General features: G+C 40.7%; 1 protein-coding gene across 1 annotated transcript; it reads right to left on the reverse strand.

Moving 5' to 3' along the window:
* Positions 1-14,868: 14,868 nt before the first annotated feature.
* lratd2a (LRAT domain containing 2a) lies at positions 14,869-16,835 on the reverse strand. Its single transcript, XM_012868677.3, has one exon. The coding sequence runs from the start codon at positions 16,326-16,328 to the stop codon at positions 15,504-15,506; it is 825 nt and encodes a 274-aa protein (XP_012724131.2). The 5' UTR covers positions 16,329-16,835; the 3' UTR covers positions 14,869-15,503.
* Between the last annotated feature and the right edge of the window lie 5,917 nt (positions 16,836-22,752).

Raw genomic sequence — 22,752 nt, forward strand, 5'->3', positions numbered from 1 at the left:
AGTACATACATATATAAACATACATACATACATATATAAACATACATACATATATATATATAAACATACATACATATATATATATATATATATATTAGGGCTGGGCAAGTTAACGCGTTAATTTCGCGTTAACTCATTAGACTATTAACGGCGATATTTTCTTTAACGCGCGTTAACGCATGTTGGTCACATGCTTTTATTTTGTGAAGGTCTGTTGCTGCGGTGTAGGGGTTTGAATCAGAACAGTAAGTGGCGATAATGCGCCAATAACCTCGCTGTCAGCCAAGCCTCGGATTCAAAGAGGAAGAAAGGTGCTGGCCGGAAAAAAACACAGCTGACATGCGGAAGGCGGTGTTTCCCGCAGGTACCGCGAGCGAGTTTAGGCGAGGCGAGGCGGTGAGTTGGCGGCCGGAACAAGTTTTGTGCGGAGCGGAGCGGGGGGGGTCTGCATCGACGCCGTCGGTGAAGTCACTTCTCGCTTCAAAGTATCCATGTATTTTTGCCTGTTTTCCCCTGCCATTCACTATATGCGCGCGAGAAAGCAACAACAAAAAACCGCGTGTTAACGTCAAATAAACGCAAGCATATCGAGTTAGCAAGCATTTCAGTTTAAAGTTCTTCCAGCATGGAATATGACAGAAACAAGTTAGTTGGAACCACTGCCAAGTTAAACTTTGGTATTGAACATAAAATGGTAATGCTGCTCCCTGCTGTTACCTCAGAAATTGCCTGTTTTTGGTAGATTTTTTCCCCATAAAGAGAATTCCCTGTCAGTGGCAATAAGCTTTAATTTATTATTATTGCTATTTTTTGTTTTACATGTTTAAGTTGAGCTTTACACTAAATATGTGTTACTGATAAGTGCTACAAATGTTACAACACTTTTGTTCATATGGCAGCAGAACATTAAAATAAAAGTGCTCTTTACACTACTTTTGAATTCATTCTTGGAGTTTGTAAATACAATGCGATTAATCGCGATTAATCGCGATTAATCAGTGCGATTAATCGCGATTAAATATTTTAATCGTTGCCCAGCCCTAATATATATATATACATACATACATACATGCGTATGTACGTACATTCATACATACATACATGCGTACATACGTACATACATACATGCGTACATACATACATACATACAGGCGTACGTACGTACGTACATTCATACATACATGCGTACGTACATACATGCATGCATGCTCACATCCAACCATTTATATGCATTTGGGGCAACACCAGGGTCCCCAGATCTCTAGACAGATGGCAGCTGCCAGTTGGAGCATGGCCTCAGCTGTCTGCAGCAGCCCAGCAGAAAGAAGATGTCACTCAAGTATCTACCCATCTGCTTCACTCTATCAGCTATCAAAATTATACAACCAATATGCTGTGTTCCACGGAGGCCTCAAGAGAATATGCCATTATGGCCTATTTGCAACAAATGTTCAGATTCAATAAAACAAAAATAGCCAGGAGCTTTAGGGCGGTAATGTGGAAACCACACGTCTGATTATTTTGTCACTGTATGCAACTAAAGCTGAGCGGAAAGATTGGCTGAAACCTTGTTTAAATAACTCCAAGCGGTCATATTTATTTACACAGACCCACTTGCATTCATTATCAAAGTAAAAAGTTGGCAACGTCGGAGTAGCACACATTTCTGTGCTTTCAGCGGCATCAAATAAGTAATTACTCAGACAGCCTCCTGAAAGTTGCTGTTAATTTGTTTGTTATGGGGGGAAAACTGGAGATGCACGACGAGAAGAGACAGAATGCAAATCAGCTTTGGAGTGCTGTCTTCCACTTTTTTTTTTTTTTTTTATGAATCTTTACTTTGCACAGCCTGAACAAACAGACCTGACTCTAAAACTGCCTGATTGTGTCATGCTGGAGCTCCTTCAGCCATCAGGAAGTGTAACAAACAACAGGGTCTGTGCACAGGCTCGCTCGTAATGAGGATGTGAATGCAGCTGCAGGAGATGTAGTTCAGGTGGCGTGTTGCATAAGACACACTGATGAATTCATTTTGGACTATATTTTTCTTCTTTTTCTTTTTTTTTTTTTTGTTCCTATGGAAGTGGAAGAGAGCTTAGTCACACGCAGTCTCGAAATCAGCACATAACTCTGAGCTTTAAGTCGATTTAGGTGTTATTCAGCATTAGTGGCATGAAAAGCTTTTTACTTCAGGGCTCAAGCTTTCACAACATAAGCTGCACGGGAGTAGAAGAACAACAAACTAATCTTTGTCAGGCAAACTTTTTACACATGGCTTGGCAGAATTAATTTGGGTAAACAGGGGACTTTCACTGTTACCTTGGAAGGAGGAAAATAAGAAAAGATCCATAGTCAGTAATTACTGGCATTAAGCTTGAAATCTTCTAAATGAATTACCTATTCTGTTGTTAAAGGAGTCACTTAAACTGAAGTGAAAACAAAACACTAGCTACACAAAATATTATTATTTTTCACAATTACAAAGTTATGCATGAGCCATTATCGAAACTATTTGGGCAAACAGTAGCGGTTATAAAGCGCTAAAATGTTGTTTTGACTATTCTCCGATAGCGACGTTCATAATTAACGTTAAGAAAGAAAATATGAGGTGCATAGAAGTGGAGCGTTGTAAAGAGAGGCCCTGGTTTATGAAATAGATTCCTGTCCTGTAATCGTCTGAAAGCCGGTCTTTTCATGGAAAAAGTCCAGGCCAACGACGGAAATGAACAACGGCCACACAAACAATGAAGCCAGCGTGCCAGCCAATCTAATGTGTGGCGCCACTACGGGAACACAAACAAGAGAATTCAGATTTTGGTAAAATTCCAGATCCTATGGTAATGAAACGCTCCCAGCTAAAGCTATTGTTTGATGATTATTTATAATTTTATATGAATTTACAATTGAAAAAGTGAGAACACAAAACCCTGGCACCTGTGCAGGAGCCTTGCGCGAGCGTTTGAAGGTTTCCTGGTTTTCTTTTGATTCAGAACATTTTTACGCATAAATTGATTTCCTTGCAGGTGAACCTTGTATTGAAAACGCAAAAAGTCAGGAAGCGCATTTGCGAAAAAAACAAATCCTTGAAACCGTAGTCCCGCGGGCAATATATGCTGTTTTTGACATTTATTTTCTGTTTACCTTCGAACAATGAGTGTCATGACTCTGATATAAATTATTCAGATGTCTGCTGGCAGCACCGGTGGCTTCAAACTATCAGGTTTTCCCTCGAGAGGGAGAGACGTCCGCTTTAGGCAGATTGGATCCCCCGATTCATTAGAATACAACCAGTATTAACAACTGTTGGTATTAATTGATTTACTGTGTTGAAGTTTGGGGCAACATCTATAAGAGCACATTACAATCCATATGTACACTACAAAAAAGAGCAATAAGAATAATATGTAAAGTAGGATTTAGAGAGCACACCAATCGATTATTTTTAAAGCTATATACATTAAAATTCACAGACCTGGTAAAATTTAAGACAGCGCAAGTAATGTATAAAGTAAAAAACAAACTCGTGGCTAAAAATATAAATGAATTGTTTCAAGAACGAGATGAAAAATATAACTTTAGAGGAGATGCAGTATTCAGAACGAAGATGGTACGAACAACGATGAAAAGAATGACTATATCAAGTAGTGGAGTGAAGTTATGGAATAGTTTAAAGCCGTGTTTAAAGCAGAGTGTGAACATAAATTTGTTTAAGAGAAGGTACAAAAAATTACTTTTGGATAAATATGTAGACGAGGAAAGATAAAAAAAACAGGTAGATTAATATGGAAGAGTGAATGTAATTAGTTAAATGAGCAACTCAGGTCACTTGAATCATTAGGGATGGGAAACTTAAAAGTTTATACTTCGTCCCATTCCTTTTCGAACAATTTATTATGGTTTATGTATTCATTGTGTTGTGTTGTATTTACACATCTTATATTGTTTTGTTGTTCGAATAAACTGAACTGAACTGAAAAAAATAAGTGAAAAATAGTTCATTTAAATAGGTAGGATGCAAAATAGAGAGCCAAACTATCAACTTTCCAGCTATACTGAGCTGTTTGCTACTTGTGGCTACAAATGAGTGCTCTTCAGGAGAGTTTACGCAACCGTCCTCTAATCTGGAAACTGGATCCATCTCAGAATGACGGCTTGACAAATTTCCCATCGCTCACCAATCCAGTCATTCATCATTCATCCAAGAGACGGTTTTTGGCTCTCAGATGCTGTCCACCGTGCCGTTGTTTTTTTCCTGCCAGTAATCTCTCGTGCGTGACGTCAGACTGGACTAAATGTTCTGCGAGCACTTTGGGGGGGGTTTCCTGGCAAGAGTCGGAGACACAAGGATTGTCTGTGTTGTTATCGTGGCTGCTTGTTGCTCCTTCTTGGCAGGGCAGGTCCACGGCACGATCCGAATTTTAATTAATCTGAACACATCTAGAGGTGTTCATGACTTCACACGCTGTTTAAATATTTCAGTGAGCTTATTCATTCTTAATTGGACTGTTTGGTTAGAGAGAAAGCCATGTGTTCAGCCATATGGCCCCATAAAAATGTTTTTTTTTTTGTTGTTTGCTTGTTCTTTTGCTTGTAGCTTTTTTTTTTTTTTTTTTGTAGCTGGAAAGCAAAAGTTACTTATTTCAATGCACTGATCAGATGGCTTTTTATTTTTATTTCAGTAATGTAAAGTAACCCAGTTACAAATATAATCCACTCAAAAAAGGGAAACCAGCGCAGTTGTCCACTTTGTGTTAATGTTTCATTTCCTGCTAAACATATATATATAAAAAATATGTTTGTTGTCCTAATGTTTACTAGAAAATAATCTATTTAGCACAATAAACACCTTTTTATGCCTTATCTAGAAATGACATATTAATATGAAGTGGACAACTGCCCCGGTCCCCTTTGTTTAAGTGGATCAAAGACAAACTCTGAAATTTTAGTTTTGCTTAACGCCAAGATAGTTTGTTTTACTGCAAGTTTTTCAAATGTGTATTCAAGCTTAGTATTAAAAGGAAAAATTAGCAACTCTTAATATTTGATACCGGTTTAGCTTAATTTACATCTCATTTTGTCCTAATTTAGCTCATTTGATTTTGTTTAGTTTATCTTGGTTCATCTTATTTCATTGATTTTAGCTTAGCTCAAATCTTCCAGCGTGGCTTTGAAGATTTTGCCCAGCTGTTTCATCAGCAAACTTTGTGAATTTTGAATATATTCCATCTGTTGCATTATTTAGCTTTGTGATACTTTAATACATCGCTTCTAAGAAATGTGAAAGTAGTATAAACCCATCATCAGTAAACGTAGGCTAGCACCAGCCCAGTCATCCTGCTAAGGACACGCAGACAAGCCTCTCCGCTGAACGTTTCAGGCTTGTTCTGGTGGGTTTCAACGATTTCCCGGGTCAGACGACTTCTGGGGTCTCCTCTCAGCTGGACATGTATGGAGACCTCTAAAGGGGGCCATCTGTAACCTTCATGATCAGATTGCCCGAGCAGCTCATCTGAATGCAGAACTGCAGTATTCTGGTTTGATAGCCACTTTGAATAATATATTCATAGTCTTTTTAAGAAAATGTGGTTACATGGAACAAAAAAATTATCTGGCAATAGGAACTTTGTTGTTTTTGTTGGGCTTGATCACGGCTCGTTATCCCATATTTCAAGAGTGGACAAACATGGGTATCAAAACCACCAGTCAAAACAGGGTGTAATGTAATTTTTCCAAATAAATTATGTTTTATGTGGATCTTTGTTGTTTTTTTTGTCATTATTTATGACTTTAATTGTTTGAAATACTTTGCCAGCCATTTAAATAGAGTAATAAAGTGTAAGAGTGTTTGTATAGGAAGTATATGGAGGACATTATACCTGTTCAAACAAATCGGTCCGAGGGGAAAATGTAAAAAGAGAGAAACACTTTGATAACCTGGCAACTTTAAAGTAATGCTTTGTCGAAACAAGCTTTTTCTGGAGTCAATCAGAATGGCACCACATGACTAAGTAGTAATATTTCTCCTCTCTGTCTAGCAAAATATCTCCAATTTTATTGCATTGTGTGAACATCTCTTGCCCAAAGCCGTCCTCAGGTGACCCCCGAGATTGTGTGTCAGATTTTCTCTCAAATCTGTCTTGCCGCTCTCCAAAACCTTTACTTTCATCTCATAAAAACTCTCTAGTGATACGGATGTGAACGTGGTTTCAGTCTAATGCTGAAAAACAAGAATCCCTCTTGATCTTCATTCCACCACTCTTAGTTTCATTGACATTGACAAAGGATCATTTACATCTGAAGAAAAGTAACCTCAGACCATGATGATGCCACCACCGCACCTCTGTGTTTATGGGTTGTTGTCTTGTTTTGTTTTGTTTGTTTTTTATGAAGTCCACTCTTAGTTATTGGAATTACAGCCAAAAGTCCCAGTTTTGTCCATCAAGATATTTACATGTTTTCACACAAAGGATTTGGAAGATTTTAGCTGAATCTGTGCGTTTTCCTGGGAAGAAGCGGCTTCAGTCTCGCAACCTAAGTTCATAATCTGCATGTGACTTCTTGTCAGACAGAACAGTATTACGCTTTTCAGAGTTACTGGCAGCTACCCTGTCACTTTTTTTAAAAAAACATCCTGTTACTGTGGTTTCATATTTTTTTATCTTGTTGTAACCTGACTGCAAACTATCGCTTTAGCTAATTGATGCAAATGATCAAAGGTCTGAAAAAAAACTTTCAAAACAGCAGAACTATTTTCATGTCCATCTGATTCCTTGTGTATAATTGATGGCAGTTTTGTAAAGTCTCAAAAAATATTTATCTATAATTTTGTTTAGACTTTTGAGAGCCAACGTATTTACAAAATGATATGAACCGGCAAGGCGGCAAATCAACCTGGATCTAAGGAAATTGCAAATTCCCCATTGCCCACAAGTATTCGTATTTCATTTTAAACCCATCAACTGTTTTTTGCTGCTTCAAATGAGAAATGAGGGGAAAAAAATAAGGACCTTGCAAATTCAGGTAACCGCGTTGAAAGGTTCCTTGGGCTGTGTTTTTAAAAAGAACTCCAAAAATTGATGGATAAAAAGAATTTATAAGAGAGGGATAGGTATTTTGTCCGTCTTTTAATAACACGTCTATCTAAATCTCAGTGTGGCAGAAAGAAGGGACACTAAATATACTAAACTGTTGTTTTTAGGCTTGTAATGTGCTTTACGGAGACATAAAGTAGACGGTGAACCCTGTTTGTGTGAAAACTTTGATTTATATTCCTCACCAACTTTATACCAAACATTAGGGGGTGGATGTACTCCATGTTCTTCCCTTTTAATTCATCTAATCTCATCAGCTCATCAGCCCCCGGTGGAAACAAAAAAAAAAAAAAAAAACAGACAGCAGCAGAAGCCGTCAGACGTAGCTGTAGGTGAGCTCTGACAGCTGATTATAATTGGTCTGCCTGTGCCGTGTCCAAGCTTTCACATCCCATAAAAAAGCAGAGGCCAAGAAGGCAGCCGGCGCTGGGCGGCTGCTGATTCACTGCGAGAGCAGCAGCGCTGTTGTCCGCGCTCCTTATTGACTGGGAGGAATGTGTGTGTAAAAATAAAATGCAGCGGTTGCCCAGGTTATAGCAGCAGCATTTGGATCAAAGCACATATGCCTCTCTTTTATGGTTAGCTGGTGACGTTTCTTTCTCGTCAATAAATTGCTTTGAGTGGAAAGAGAGTTAGTGACGAGAGGATTTATAAGCAAAACGCATAAAGTCAGAAACACACGACAAGGGTTTCCCAAGAAGGCCTTCAAAAAAAAAAATCTCTCTCAGGAGCGTTTTGCACTTTGCCTACTAACACATTTTGCTTCCAAGCATTTCTGAATTGCTGAGTTTGTTTGTTCAGCTAAAGACACAATGTGTCACTTCTCGGCATTCACACGTAGGTCTGTGTGCTACATCAATCGCCTACAGAAATATTCATTCTTAAAGGTCATAGCTACAACTTTTTCATCAAAATGACTAATTTTTCAAAACTACTATATGCAGAACGTCTATAGATGTGCATAATAACAGTATACATTTTACTGAAAATAAGTATATATATAGCTTATAAGTAATATGTTTTATAAATGTTGGCGGGTCCAAAACGGAAATATTTACTTCTGGTTACGATGCTAATGTCGACACAAAAGGATTCGGCACCAATAGGAACAGCAGGTTGAAGTCACGTGATACGGAGCTCAGTTGTTGCCAGATCACAGTAGGTCTGTGATAGCGCTTAGAAATGGCTTCTTCTCTCTGTTACATTTCTCAATTTCAAGCGGGCCTAAAAAGAAGCAAAACGAGGGTGAACACCGGTCAAGGTTTGAGCTTTGGTGTCGGCTCAGAAGCCCAGCGAAGGTTGCTGTTTTCTTTCTGGACAGTTAGTTAAATGTTTGCTAGTGAACCTGGCAGGCTAGTGAACCTGGCAACCAGCTGTCAGTAGCAGCAGGCGAGCGCAAGTTCGCCACCTACTGGCGAACTACTGGAGGTTCAATTTGTAGCTATCTCCTTTAAGTTTAAGATTTTTGCTTCTAACCTTCTTTCCATTCGTGATCCCTATTATTTCATATTGAGCAGCTGGTAAAAGAATTAGGCTTTCATGTTGTTGTTTTTTTATAACAGGACACTTTTCTGATGCTAACTTTGTTTACGGCTCCACTATTAGTCGTCCACTCAAAACAGATCGTTCCTTTATGGAAGAACGGCAAGAAGAACGTTTACAGTTTGCCACAAGCCATGTGTGGCACACAGAAAACAAATAAACAAAAGAAAAAAAAAAGGAATTGAAAAAAAAAAATAATTAAAAGTGGTTTGAAAGTCTTGGACAATAGGCTACTGTACCCTGAAAACCTGTTCCGAAAGGCAGAAACAGTGGGTTAACGTCCTGCATACCACACAGGAATTACATTTACAGGGAGGCATACCAGCATTCCTGCTCCCTGCAGGAACATTCTCTATAAAGACTTTAAACCTTTTCAAGAAGGCATTAACTAATAAAGTATTGGCTAATTGTTTTAGTTTAAAAGACAAAGTAGTTCCTCATGGTTTTGTTCCTGACTTATCAAAAGAGTTTTGTTTATTTAATGCGTACTTTAGGAGCTCGCAAGTTGTCCCTTGTGCATTAATGGGTTTTCTAAGTGTGCATTCGGGGTTCTGCTGATGCCTAAAAACATGCATGGTGGGTTAATTGGGGAGGCTAAATTCTCCTCTGTCGGTGTCCTGAACTGTTTGCCTGGTCTACCAGGGTGCACCTCTTCGAGTACCAGCCTCCTGGAAGGCTTAACAGATACAAAACAGAGCAACGATTTCAGCTCTAACTCCAATAAACCAACAATCTGTTACTAACTCCAACTGAAGGAAAAATGCCTCGTTAAGCTGTCCGCGAACCTTTGATTGAATTTATTCAACCTAGCTTCATTGTGAAGACATTGCCCCTTTACAGCCATGGCAGTAATATCTGCAAACATGCACTTCTGTCTCATTAACTGACTCCTGGTACAATATAAAAAGGGTCTGATATGCTGCGGGGGGGGAAAAAAAGCTGAGCTTGACAAGACTCTGTAAGAAGGATTTAATATCCTAACTTGATTAAAGTGCTGCGGGGTAGATGAAAGGAACCTCTGCATGCCCATGTTTGCAACTCATGGTGGTCAGTTTATTTCATAAACACCAGAGGATTCTACTCTGGTTGTTCCCACAGATCATTTTGAAGGTATGCTGCATTTGACGCACGCAACGCAAGTCGTGGCCAAAGCGCAGCCCGAAACAGTAACAGCGACGAAGCGGCTCTCCGTCCGCATTTTCACAAATCAGACGACCGTGCAGTTTTGCATCGAAGACGTGCGTCCACATGACGCCGCCGACGTTTGCAGTCTCGGAACGTTCACACCGTCTCACCAAACGACGCGCTGCTCGGGCGCGACAAAGTCTTAATCTCCGTGGGCGAATTGGAAGTGTTTGAGGTTATTTCTCATTTCATTTCAGCCTACGTGAGCTGCAAATCAATAACTGCCCCGGAGCAATTCTCTCAGGAATGGAGGCATAAATTAATATGTGCAACGCAAAACAATAATTAGTAATTGTTTGTGATCCAGAGGCTTTCCTTCAATTACTGTCGGAAAAATTGCTGTAATATGGCCTCCTGTACAATTAAAGCTATATAAAGATAGAAATGCCATTTATAAACATCTTCAAACCGCTATTAGTCTTAAAGGTTAGCAGTCAACTCGGCAACCCTGCTAAAAAATGTCTGTAACTGTAGAGTTAAACATATTCTTGTTGTTTGATCGACGTGATTTTTTTTTTTTTTCCACTTTTTAGTGTTTTGCTCTGATAAAATCAAACACCCTGAGAGCAGGACCCCAAGCAGGAGTTGGGGGGATTGCTTCAGGCATTTTTCACTCCATTACTAATCTAAATGCACACGTGCTCCCTCTCCAGCTGTTGGCTGCCGAAAATCTTTCTAAATCGCAGCACCGTTCTTTTTTTTCTCCCGCAGAGGTAATTAAACAAGCATTATTTATTTCAACAAGTCTGAGCTGTTAGTATTTCTACGGTCTATATACTATGGTAGAAGTTAGTCTAAACTTTGACAATTAAAATGAAAGCACAGGCCACCATAACACATTCATGTTCACAACGGCAGCATTTCACCTACGGAGGATCTAATCTGGCACCAACTGCGATGCCTCTTTCTCAAAGTCACACAAATTCCCTTTCTTTCCCAAACCTGATGCTCGGTCTGATCTTAATCAAGTTGCCTTCCCCACATCTCCATGCCTAATTACATTAGGCCATCTGATTGGCTGATACGCTACCTGTGTTACGAAGCGATTGAACAGGTTTACCTAATAGTAATTTCCCAGTTAATATAATATGGTCTGCCGACTTATACTGCCAGTTTTTGAACAGGTGCATCAAAGTCAGCAAACTACAGCGGCTTCCAAAAGTATTCACACCCCACTGGCTTTCTGCCTATTTTGTTACATTCCAACCTGTTTTTTGTCTTATTTTATGTGATGGATGTGCATCAATAGTCCTACACGGCAAAAACGGAACTAAAAATAAGAAAAGTTTTCTTAAAATTGGTGTATCTGTCCTTGATTTGAGCAGGTAAATAAGATGATCTGCCAATAGAATAAGATTTGTGCACTTAAAATAGGAACAATTCATCTCCATCATCTTATTTCAAGTGCAGGATCCCTAAATTATCTTAATTTAGGGGTCAAAATACTCACTCCATTGGCAAATGATCATATTTACCTGCACAGATCAAGGACAAAAACACTATGTTTAAGAACATTTTGCTTATTTTTAGATCTGTTTTTGCAGTGTAGGGGCTAAAGTGAAATGAGAAAATCATTTTAAAAATGTAAAAAGTGAAAACTGGCATGTGTATATGTATTTAACCCCTTTGCTATGAAACGCCTAAACAATGCTGACGCAACCAGCTACCTTCAAAAGTCACATTTTTAGTGAAATGAAGGCCGTCTGTGTGCGGTCTAAGGGTCACATCATCTGCCGGTATAAACACAGCTTCTATGAAAGGCCCCAGACGCTGCAGCACCACTAAGCAAGAGGCCTCACACCATGAAGGCCAAGGAGCTATTTTGTCCTACTTGATGTTTGCTTCACAATTAAAAAAAAAGAAAAAAAACGTCTTCAACGTCTTTGAACTCTGAAAAAATGTATTTTAGTTCAAGGTTGTGTGTGAGGCAACAAAACATGGGGGTGAATAAATTTGCAAGTCACTTTATGTATATATTTAGCTAAAGTGTTAGTTCCTTTACAGAGCCGCTTCCTGTTTGCCTCCTTTCATTTGAAGTTCAACTTATCTTGATCTACTGCTATTACACTGCTAAGTACTTTCTTCTGTTTTCCCTTTCTTATGTTCTGTTCAGCGCTACAACTAAACTTGCCTTGCTCTGCCTTTCACTGATGGACTCCAGCTTTGCTCTGAGCCGTGCCCGGTGACAGAAACCCCTGTTCGGCTCTCTGGAGCACGGCAGGAAGACCAGTTTCAAAAGAGCCTGCAGCGGGCATAAAAACTGGTTAGGGAGCAGCTACCCAGAGTTTAGAAGAATGCTTTTAAAAGGCAGGTCAAGATGGCGTTTCATTTGTCTCAGAAATTAAGGCTCCGATCTGGAGATGCCGTCAGTCCCAGGTTGAGCACATTCTGTTTCAAATAGGAAAAGCAGTAAGATTTGTAAACCACAGGAGTAGCAACACAAGTCAGGAACATGGCATTTCTCTCCGTTTTATGCAGTTAAATACTAAAGGCACATACGGATATATTGATATATCAAGATTGCGCAGCACTTTGTGTGCTACTAGTGCACAAAGTAAACAGTTTATACCTGTATCTTAAACTGCATTTATTGTATTTGGGCAGCCATATTGGATATGGAGCTCAGACCTGCTCCGACGGTGAGCTCTCTATCCACTCAGATATCAGCTGTCAGTTTTCAACACAACAGAAACATACAAGAAGAACGGCCACTAAAGTCAGAGTTCTGACGAGGGAAATCATAGCTGCTCAAGCAACCCTGATTATGATCTCCAATATGGTTGCCGTGCATAAGAAACGTATTAAAGGCTGCCGGTGTACCCTTTTTAATCAGCACTTTAAGTGGTTTGCATCTCTTTACACCAGTGGCACACACAGGGCTGTAAAAATCTCTATTTGTAAACGTTTTGTGTTTTAACACTGAAAAAGGAGGTTAAAATAGCAGCCGGCACTCGTGACGGCTAACAAGTCCTGCTGCTGTCTGACTTGCAGCTACAGCGCTCCGGACTCGGGCGCGATGTCATTCAAGCTTAGACGTTATAGAGACAAAACGGAATCTGGAAAGGAGTCTTCAACTTTCGGAGCTGGAACGAAGCCTTCGGGTACGGCTCTTGTTGTATTTCTTAGACAATCCCGACAGAGCACAGCAGGAAACGACTGGATTGTTGTAGAAGCAGGTGAAAACAACACGAAAGCCTCCTGCAAGTGGGAGAAATGGGACCGGATGAAGTCTAGATTTAGATATTCAGCTTGTTAAAGCCATTTAACAAGTTTTAGTGCATGTATATAGTCTACAAAGTTAAATTACAGCAAATTTAGCAAGGAATATCTATTTCCTCTGGATCTTGGGAGGTGCAATCTGCATGACCCATCACAATCTTGAGTGTTTCCGTACAGCCTTTCTTCCTGGACTTGTTTTTGTTCATGTAACATTTCAGGAATTGCTGCATTGTGGGTACAGCTAGCAAGCTCCGGCCAGCTAAGCAGTTCTACAGACGTACAAATAAGCCATAAGTTTACACGTTCGAAGCAACAAATGATTTGGCTTATAGATAAAACCTTGGTGACTTCTATAATTGTGCTTCCAAAATCTGCTATAAACTTTGTAAATAAATTGAAACTTTAGCCCATAGGTCTGAAACAGACTATATGTGTGTATAGCATTAATAAAATAACAATCATTTTAGCCAAGGACAAACAGATCACTGCCACTTTTTGAAGAATATGAGAATATGGACGCACAAGGCATCTGAAAAAGTCGTTTGCGCGGGGAACTTCTCTCATCCCATTTATTAAGCTCAAGAGCAGAAACAATGAAAATGCTTCCAGATGAGAGATTGACTCACGGTTTATTTAAACTTTGGGCACAGTTAACACAGACGCTGATCACTTTAAAAACACACAACGCTCCGCAGCATTTCCGCCCCATGCGGCCCTGGGTGAACGCAGCCCAAAAAGAGGGAAATAATCCACGGCCGTCTGAGGGAGCTGAGACGTGAAATAAAATCTCAGCCGGATCAATGTGTCTATAAATAGAAAGGGGATGTTTCCGTCCTGCTCCCAGACAGTTTGTGATAAATTTGTAAAGCTTCTATAAAATTACATTCTGTGAGCGAAGAGCATTTTGTAGCAAAAATAAACACCTTATTCAGTCATTTCCATTCGTCAAAGCTGAATTGTGAACTAACAATTGAGGTTTTTAAGGCAGTTAAATTATAAACTTTTAAAAACATGGACCAAAAATCTGTCCGTGCACAAATTAAGTGCTGAAATGATGCTCACACGGCGTTGCCAAAGCATTGATACCCCTTGAACAGTTTCATATTTAGTCACTTTACAACGACTGAATTCATCCTGTTTGCTACTTTGTGACAGACCAACACAAGGTAGTGCATAACGGATAAGTGAAAAGTAAATGATGTGTAGTTTTCCCCTTTTTTTCCTAAAATTATGTGTGGTGCAATTTGATTTTCAGCCCCTAGAATAATAATCTAGGATTTTCGGGGTATGCCTCTATCAGCTTTATATCTACTTTTGCTTTTCAGAATAACTCAAGCTCAGTCAGTTTGGACGGTGAGCATCCATGAACAATGATTTTAAGTCTCGCTACAGAAATCTAATCCGATGTAGGTCTTGACTAGGGCCATCTAGGATGAGCCGACTCGATACGATTCTCGATACATAGCTCAGCTTGATTTGATTTGACTCCAATATCTATATTTATTATAAATTAATGCTCAGTCATTGAATCAACTAAACCAGAAAAATATTATATTTATGTTCAATTTATTGAACACTGGGAAATAAAGTGCATTTGGTTCAATGCATTTATCGTATCACAGAAACCAAAAATGTGTCCCTAAAATCCGTCTGATTTTAGGGATGAAGACGCTTCTAAAATCCTGTCGGCCATTCCGCAAATTCATCTCACTTGCACTTCCTCGCTGTGGCGCGCTGCAATAACGCCCCCTAGGGGTTGGGAGGTATATTGATATTGAAAGCCATAATATCAATACTAAATCGTTTTTAAAAAACATTGATATTAATCTCTGTATGGATTTTTATGCACAGACCTAGTCTTGACTTTGACTGGACCTTTCTAACACATGTACGTGCTTTGATCTAAATCTTTCAGTCGTAGCTCTGGTTGTTATCTGCGCGGTCGTGAGAACCTCCACCCCGGTTTCTTCCAGGATTGTCCTGCATTTAGCGCCGTCCAGCTTCTTATTAACTATGACCAAATCCTCTGGCCCTGCTTAACCTGAGCAGGCCCACAGCATGATGCTGCCACTACCGTGTTTAACAGTGAGGATGATGTGTTCAAAGGAACGTGCGCCTGTGTACTTCGCTCCGCCATGCTTAAAACCTTTGCACCCAGGCTGAAACGCTTCATTTTAGTCAAACTTTCACATTTCTATAGGGGTGTCAGAGGGCTAAATGCACATGCATGTCTTACTTTTCAAAGTAATAAAACTAAGTATGAGTTTCCTTTCACATCATAGGTGTGTGCACCTTAGTGTTGGTCTATCACAGAGAGACCCCCGATATACAGACCGTTTTTTGGGCGGCTGTGTGACAAAATGGGAACCTGTTTAGGGGGTGCGAATATTTTTTTGCAAAGCCCTGTAAAATCAACGAGGACTGCTACAGATTGAAGAGGACAGCGTAACAGACGTCTGGAGGACATCATTCCACTCCCATCTCATTCGTCCTCTCCTCCACGCCTCTGAAGTGCGCGGCCAGCTCGCGCAGCACGGCCGCCCTGCCCAGGTGATCGTTCCTCCTCTTCTCCATGATCACGTCCTCCAAGCTCTGAAACTCCAACACGTGCGAGTGTTTGTCCGACACGAACACCTTGAGCCTGTAGGGCTGCTTGCCGATCCGGATCTCCCCGCCCATCTTGAACTCCCTCTTGCCGAACCGGCACCAGGCGGCGAAACTCTCCGAGTTCCTCCAGCTCAGCTCCCGGTCCTTCAGCCCCACCTGCTCCATCGCGTTCTGCACCACCACCTCCGCGCACAGGGGCTTGAATTTAAACCAGTCGTTCACCACCCGACACCTCCTCCCTTGGCTGGCGTCGGTCAGAAAGCTGTTTTTCACCTCGGCTCTGTGCAGGTGCACCACCTGGAAGTCCCCGACATACACGGCCCAGTGCGGGAACTGACCCGTGGCCACGAACTCCACCAGGTCCCCCGCCTTGCACTTGTTGAGCAGGTTCTCCGGGGAGTACACCTCCAGGTTTGCGCACTTGGCGCTCTTCTCGTAGACGCACTCCTCTCTGTGGTAGACGGCGCACTCCACCTCGTCGCGCTGGTCGTAGTTTTTCTCTTCCTCGTCGGCGTGTTTTCCTCCGCCGTCCACCGCGCATCCGTCCTCCAGCTCGTCGTCGTCACTCGAGAAGATGTAGGAGACGCCGATGCGCGGACCGTCGTCCGTGTCCACGCCGTTCGGGTCCACCGTGGGAACTTCTGCGTAACTTAAATGTGACAGCCTGTCCATCTGGTTCCCCATTCTGCCGCCGCTCTTACCTGGCAGCAGCCCGCCCGTGTAATCCGACGCGGAGGGCTTTTACCGATCGCCTCCCATCGCAGCCATCTGTCCGGAAACGGCGCAGCTCGAAACTTCCACCGCCCGATGGAGTTAGATCCGAATTACGCATAAGAATTGAGGACGAGTCCCTCGGTGCCCCGTCAACAAGTGGGGTCGAGGAGAGAACACAAACTGGTTTCAGTCAACCAGCAGCGCAGGCGCACAGGTGTAACCTCACCTGTTGGGGGGGTTCCCTCGTAAAACCCCGAGAAAATATTGAAGAAAATGCCCAAAACTTAAGTTTAGACGGCGTGTTTTCTTGCAGCGGTGTGCACGGAGCGGCAAATCCAGTCGGGCTGAAGGCGGATCTGCTCTGATGACGGCTCCGGATCAACAGCGACTCTCTCGTGAAGGACGCAGCTTCGCCTTTAAAGCGGAAGTGCGCGTAAATTTCCATCACAGGTCTTTACAGAGCAGCTGCTGTCTGAGCAAGGCGCGGTAGTGTAATTAATTACACAGTCAAGAATATAAGGAAAATTCAAATGTATGTATTTTGGTTAAATGTATTTTATTTGTTTTATTTCATTAAATAAAAAAATACAAACATAAACGTGTATTTATTTTATTTTTATTTTTTTACAGAATAATTACCCTAGGTTGAATTAGACTGATCAGAATGGGGGGAAAAGTTTCTTAATTGTCAAACACTTTTGATGCTTAGTTGCAGCAGTGTGTTACAACTTGCCCCAGAGAGTGCTACATTTTGCATTTGATATGGAATATCTTTTGTTGAATTTCAAAAATATTAATGTAATGTAAAACTAGGTTCTGTGGCTCCATCTTATAAAATATAAAAATACAATACACACAGATTTGTTTTTTATTCAGACGCCCCAGTCTCTATTTTTCCATACAAATACAATTAGACATGGTTGGATTTCCTTGTATTAATTATTATATTATTATTATTTGTTAACATCATTCTGGATTATTAAAAAGTATTTCCCCTATTGTTATCAACAAAAAAAGGTTGTTGATGAAAATGTTTGGTTAACAAAATTAACAGTGCCTTGGAGATAAGAGTGCCAATTTGGAGAGTCCAGTATGGCTGCTATGCATATAAAACGTATGGATACCCGCAAAAAAAACAAAACAAAAAAACACTGTTTATGTGCATTTAGACCACATATAATGCAAAATGTATTTTGGGATTTTTGTGTCTTTAGCATTTAAATGTGTAAAAGCATTTAAATGTGTCGGCTAATGCAAACAATTGATATCCTGGCCTTATCCTTGTAGGATTAAGGGGGGCTGATCTGTCCACCTCCAATAGTCATTGGATGAGAGCCGGGGTACAAGCTGCAGTCGCCAGTCCATCACAGGACAACACAGAGCCAAAGCTAAGGAAATGGAGCTTCTATTCTGTCAAACTCTGTAGCGCCCCCTACCAACCTTGGGGCTCTGTGCAGGGTCATATTTCAGTAAAGCCACCTTTATATGCATACATTTTGTCTTTGTTTAATCTATTGCTCATTTTTGCATGATTTTGCTGTGTTTACTTAGCAGTCCTGTGATAAAAATGTCACCATAGAAATGTATATTCTAGCGATTTTGTATGTTATCTGTGTAGCAACCCAAGCTGCACAGTCATTTCCTGCCTCACCGTCTCCCACCAGCACCACAATGTCTCAATTAGGTTTGTAGTGCACCACGGTCTGCCTGTTCCTCTCAGTTATGAGCTATTTTGCCCTCATTTCATATCCCACAGGTGAAGTGAAATGTCTGCTCGGTATGCTGCACGATGACACAACTGCACTTTCCAGGAAACTGTGACAACATCTGTGCTGGAAAATGGTGTTGAGGGGAAACATTGAGCTGTTGATGAGGTTTGACAAGCAGTAGAAAAAAAAAAATGTTTATCTGCGAAAAAAGAGGCACAGCGACCCGTGAGCTGTGAGAACACTGGATTATTTCCAACTCGAGGCTACCCGGTGAAATTGTTTGTTTAGCCCAAACAAGCAGAGAGACCTCCAGTAGCAGCACTCAGACTCAACAGGTTAGCAAGGTGGCCTTTAAGCAATGACCTCTCTCATAAAGTGCCAGGCAGAATTGGTTTTACTGCTTGATCTTTTTCACATTTTGTTACCGAAATCTGCTTTATTGGTCAAGATCGCCACCTTACAACGTGGGGAGATTTTCAGGGCTTAGGTTGTCTGCAACAAGTAGCTTGTGCATGACGGCCAAAAAGCAAAACTTTTGTGTCATCTGATAAGAGCCCCTTCAGGCAGTAGCTTTTGCGTTATCTTTTCTACACGGTGCCTTTGTCTCATCCTCTCATCTTCTTTGCTGTAATTTCACTCATTTGCCTGCTTCAGGAAATAACCTTAGGCATAGCGGAATTAACACAGGAAGTAGTACAAAACTTAGAAAACCTTTTATGTATTATGTTCTTTAAATACTTTAGGTGACTGTCAGTAACTTTGTACGGTATTTGCTATGTTATTACATAGTCCCGACAAGCAGGAGTGAATGCTGCTTGTCGGGATAAGGGTTCCCTTATATAGGACATTTTTGACCAATCTGTATAATCTGACCCAATCTGTATAATATGATTGAATTTGACTTTGTAAAGTGCCTTGAGATGACATGTTGCATGAATTGGTGCTATATAAATAAAATTGAATTGAATTGAATTGAATTAGGGATAAAAAAAATAGGGTTTGCATGTCATGCAGCTGACACCACCACGACTTGTTGGACTTTTGCTGCTCATGTGGATAGTCTCTAAGGTAAATAAATACCTCTGAGCACACCTTCCCAATATGGCGGCATCATGCAGTATGCGCTTATTCAGCAGGGATAATGGACAGAGATAAATACAAATCAATCCTGAACGAAAACCTGTTGGAGGCTGCAAAAGACTTGAGACTGGAGCAGATGTTTAGATCGAGGCATATTGATGTGTTCGAACTGCTTAGTCAGGGTCCAAATTAAAATCAAAATAAGAATCTGTTTTAAGAATGAATAGTTCACAGACGTTCTCCATCTGGTCTCACTTTGTTTGAGCTGATAAGAACGAGCAGAAGATTCAGTCTCTTATTGTACAAAATCGGCACATACCCCAAAGGTCTCACAGGTAGCTGGATAGAAAGGTGGTTCTAAAAAGTATCGAATCAGGGAAACCGATTCGGATTTGAAATTGTTTGTTTTAAAAACAAATTGAGACCTGTTCCAGCATCCACCAAGATGGTTCTCCTGAATCTTAAATGGTAAATTGCCTGTACTTGTCTAGCACTTTATCAAGTCCAGAGGATCCCACAGCACCTAACACTGTATTCAGTCATTCACCCACTGACGGTGGTGAGCCACATCTGTAGCCACAGCTGCTCTGGGGCAGACTGACAGAAGCAAGGCTGCCATACATCAGCGCCTCCGGGCCCTCTGACCACCACCAGTAGGCAATGCAGGTGAAGTGTTTTGCCCAAGGACACAATAATTAATAACCAGCAACCCACCTGTTACAGGACAAACCCCCTAGCTCGAGGTGGCAAAAATACTGTGACCTACTGTGTCAGCTTTTAAGCAGGGTTATCGCGTCTGTGCCGACTTTATTCAGCTCCACAAGACAACAGAACGTTTTAAGTTATCCTCCTTGATAAACTATTTTAGCAAATTCTCTGTGACTTCTTCCTGCAGGTGAACTCTGATAAGACCGATATCTCAATATTTGCCACTGATCAGATTTATTTATTTATTTATTTTCAGTTGAGAAATATTTCTAAGCTCTGAACTCTGGTGTCAAAAGCTAAATTGGACATTTTAATCCATGCTTTTATCCAACCTCGTCTTTAGTATTGTAAAAGTTTCTTTTACCAACACAAGAAAGAAACAGCACATTTCCCCAGTTTTAGTCTCTTTGCGTAAGCTACCTGCACATTTTATAATTAATTTTAAATGTTCAGTCTTTACTGTTAGAGCCCCGTGTGGTCAGCCAGCCTGTATTTCTGACCTCCCAGAGCCCTGCAGCTCCTCTCGCAGTCTGATATCTATCGGTCAAAGGCTGTTGGTGATTCCACAAACTCATTTTAAGTCAAGTAGGGAAAAAACCTTTCAAGATGTGGCCCCAAGATTGTGTTTTAATTGTATTGTGCTGCCTCCATCTTTGCTCTGTCTTGATTCTGCTGATTCTTTTAAGAAGCAGTTGAAGATTTAGACTGGGTTTTAATTGTTTTTATGCTGTATTATGATACATGTGTACTGTTTTTATCTTTTCCTTTATGTCTTTATCTGCTGTGTTTTTTATACTTCTTTTTATTGCAAAGCATGTTGTGGTTTTTGACCTGTGAAATGTGCTATATAAAACAAATGTGCTTATTACTTGCCTTCCACGCACTACTTTGGTCTGGTCTATCACGTAAAATGCATTATAAGAAAAGTTTAAGGCATGTATAGTTTATCCCATGGGTTTGGTTATCCTAATGCAGCATAAGGAGGGGTATGTCTGTGGGAAATTACTTCCATACATGTGGGGATCTTCAGCTGAAGCGTACAGGAAACATTAACAGTGCTCAAACACAGTTGTTATTTTTAAATAAACAATCAACTCAATCTAAGTTTTACTAGCGTTTAAGTTCAAAACAACAGTTGCCCTAAAAGTCATCACTGAGAGCGATCACAGCATCATGAGCGCTAACGATGCAACATGATACAAGAGATCCTCCACTTCTGCTTTTACTTGCACTGATGTAAGAATGACAAAGCAGCTATAGTCACCGTGCAAGAGCCAGCATAATTTCACCATTTGCCCTTTGTACGAGCTTCGGCTCCATTTTCCCCCTGCTTCAGCACGAAGCCCTGCAGCATCCCCCAGTCTGATGACGGGAGTCAAAAATAACAAATCTGCTGAATAAATTCAGCTGCCGTGTCTTTACAGAGCTGACGAGGGTTCACATCAGTGCAGGCTGAAAAGCTGTCAGGGAGCAAAGTGGTGACGCGCAGCCCATTTGACCGCCTCTCCGAGCGCCTTATCCTCAGGAGGCGTGACCCAGTTTACCCTCCCAGATTGGTCTCCCGTGGTATCACTCTGTAATTTGTGGAGCTGGGAAATTAGTGAAGCGGGGAAGGCCTGGGAGATGCAGCCAATTAGGCTGGGCTGCACCTGTCCGGCGAGGGTACAGCAATGCACAGATACACACCTTTCCTTCTTCACAAGAAAACTGGTATTTTGTCATTTTTTTATTACACTCTATACAGATGTTTCATGCAAAAACCTCAGAAATACAACAACAAAAGAAGAAGGGAAAAAAAGAGGTACATAAGGGTAAATATGGGAGGTCAGAGGGTAAGTTTAAAAATGTAACGGGGACAAGGTGGATTTCATTTGTTGCTTTGGAGACGTAGAAACCTTAAAGAGGCATTTTTTTTATGCTGAGAAGTCATTAGGCTCAGATCTCAAATACTGAAATGAAGAATCAAACTAAAGATAAAACATAAACATCCATCCAACTGAGATCAGGTTCAGGAGGCAAACCAAGTCATCCCTCTCCCCAGCGAGGGGAGAGGGGGATCATTCTGGGGGATCCCAAAGCGTTCCTTAACCAGACGGGATCTATAGACCCCCCAGCGTGTTCTGGGTCTTCTCCTGGTGGGACGGACACAGAAAACCTCCAAAGAAAGGCACCCAGGGGGCATCCTGATCAGATGCCCAAACCACATCAACTAGCTCCCTTTGGTGCTGAGAAGCAGTAGCTTCCAGTCTGTTACATTCCAGTAAATTGAAAAATTTGCTTTTTTCCCCCCTTTATACAACAATACAAATACTTAAATCAATATCAATTTTATTAAAATTAAATGCTAATGAAACTATAATCTGCATTTATTTCAAACAACTGGTATAAAAGTTAATGACAGTAATAAATTATATTTGATCATTTAAAAAAAGTGATATCAAGTCAAACTAAAAGAGGATATATAAATAACTTATGGTTGAAATATGAATAGATATTTTCAACAACCAAAAGTCAGACCAAAAAGTTAAGACTACGATTTATTTTAGTGCTCTCAGGTCACCAGGAACCCCATACTGTGGTAAGGGCTGTGAAAAAAAAATACTACCTGATCACAGGTTTTTGTTCCATCTTCGGCTGACAGCCAAAACGATAAGACGGTAAGTTTAATTAAAAACACATTAACATCTGTTTTAACTGGAATAATTTGAGCCTTCTTTCTTACCTTGATCAAAAACCGGGCACCTGATTTTTTTATTTTTTTGGTGTATATGCAGAAAAATTCTAAACTTTTCAGGAATAACAGAAAGAAAAGTCTTGCAGTAAACTATGGAGTTAGGAAGAACAAATACACTTGTATTAAAGTACCAGCGTTGGATAAAAAAAAAAAGCAATGGATG

This window comes from Fundulus heteroclitus, chromosome 13 (genome assembly GCF_011125445.2).
Source record: "Fundulus heteroclitus isolate FHET01 chromosome 13, MU-UCD_Fhet_4.1, whole genome shotgun sequence".
Classification (NCBI taxonomy): Eukaryota; Metazoa; Chordata; class Actinopteri; order Cyprinodontiformes; family Fundulidae; genus Fundulus; species Fundulus heteroclitus.

Excerpts from the sequence above, each read along its gene's own strand:
- lratd2a (XM_012868677.3), bottom strand. The coding sequence starts at position 16,328 with ATGGGGAACCAGATGGACAGGCTGTCACATTTAAGTTACGCAGAAGTT.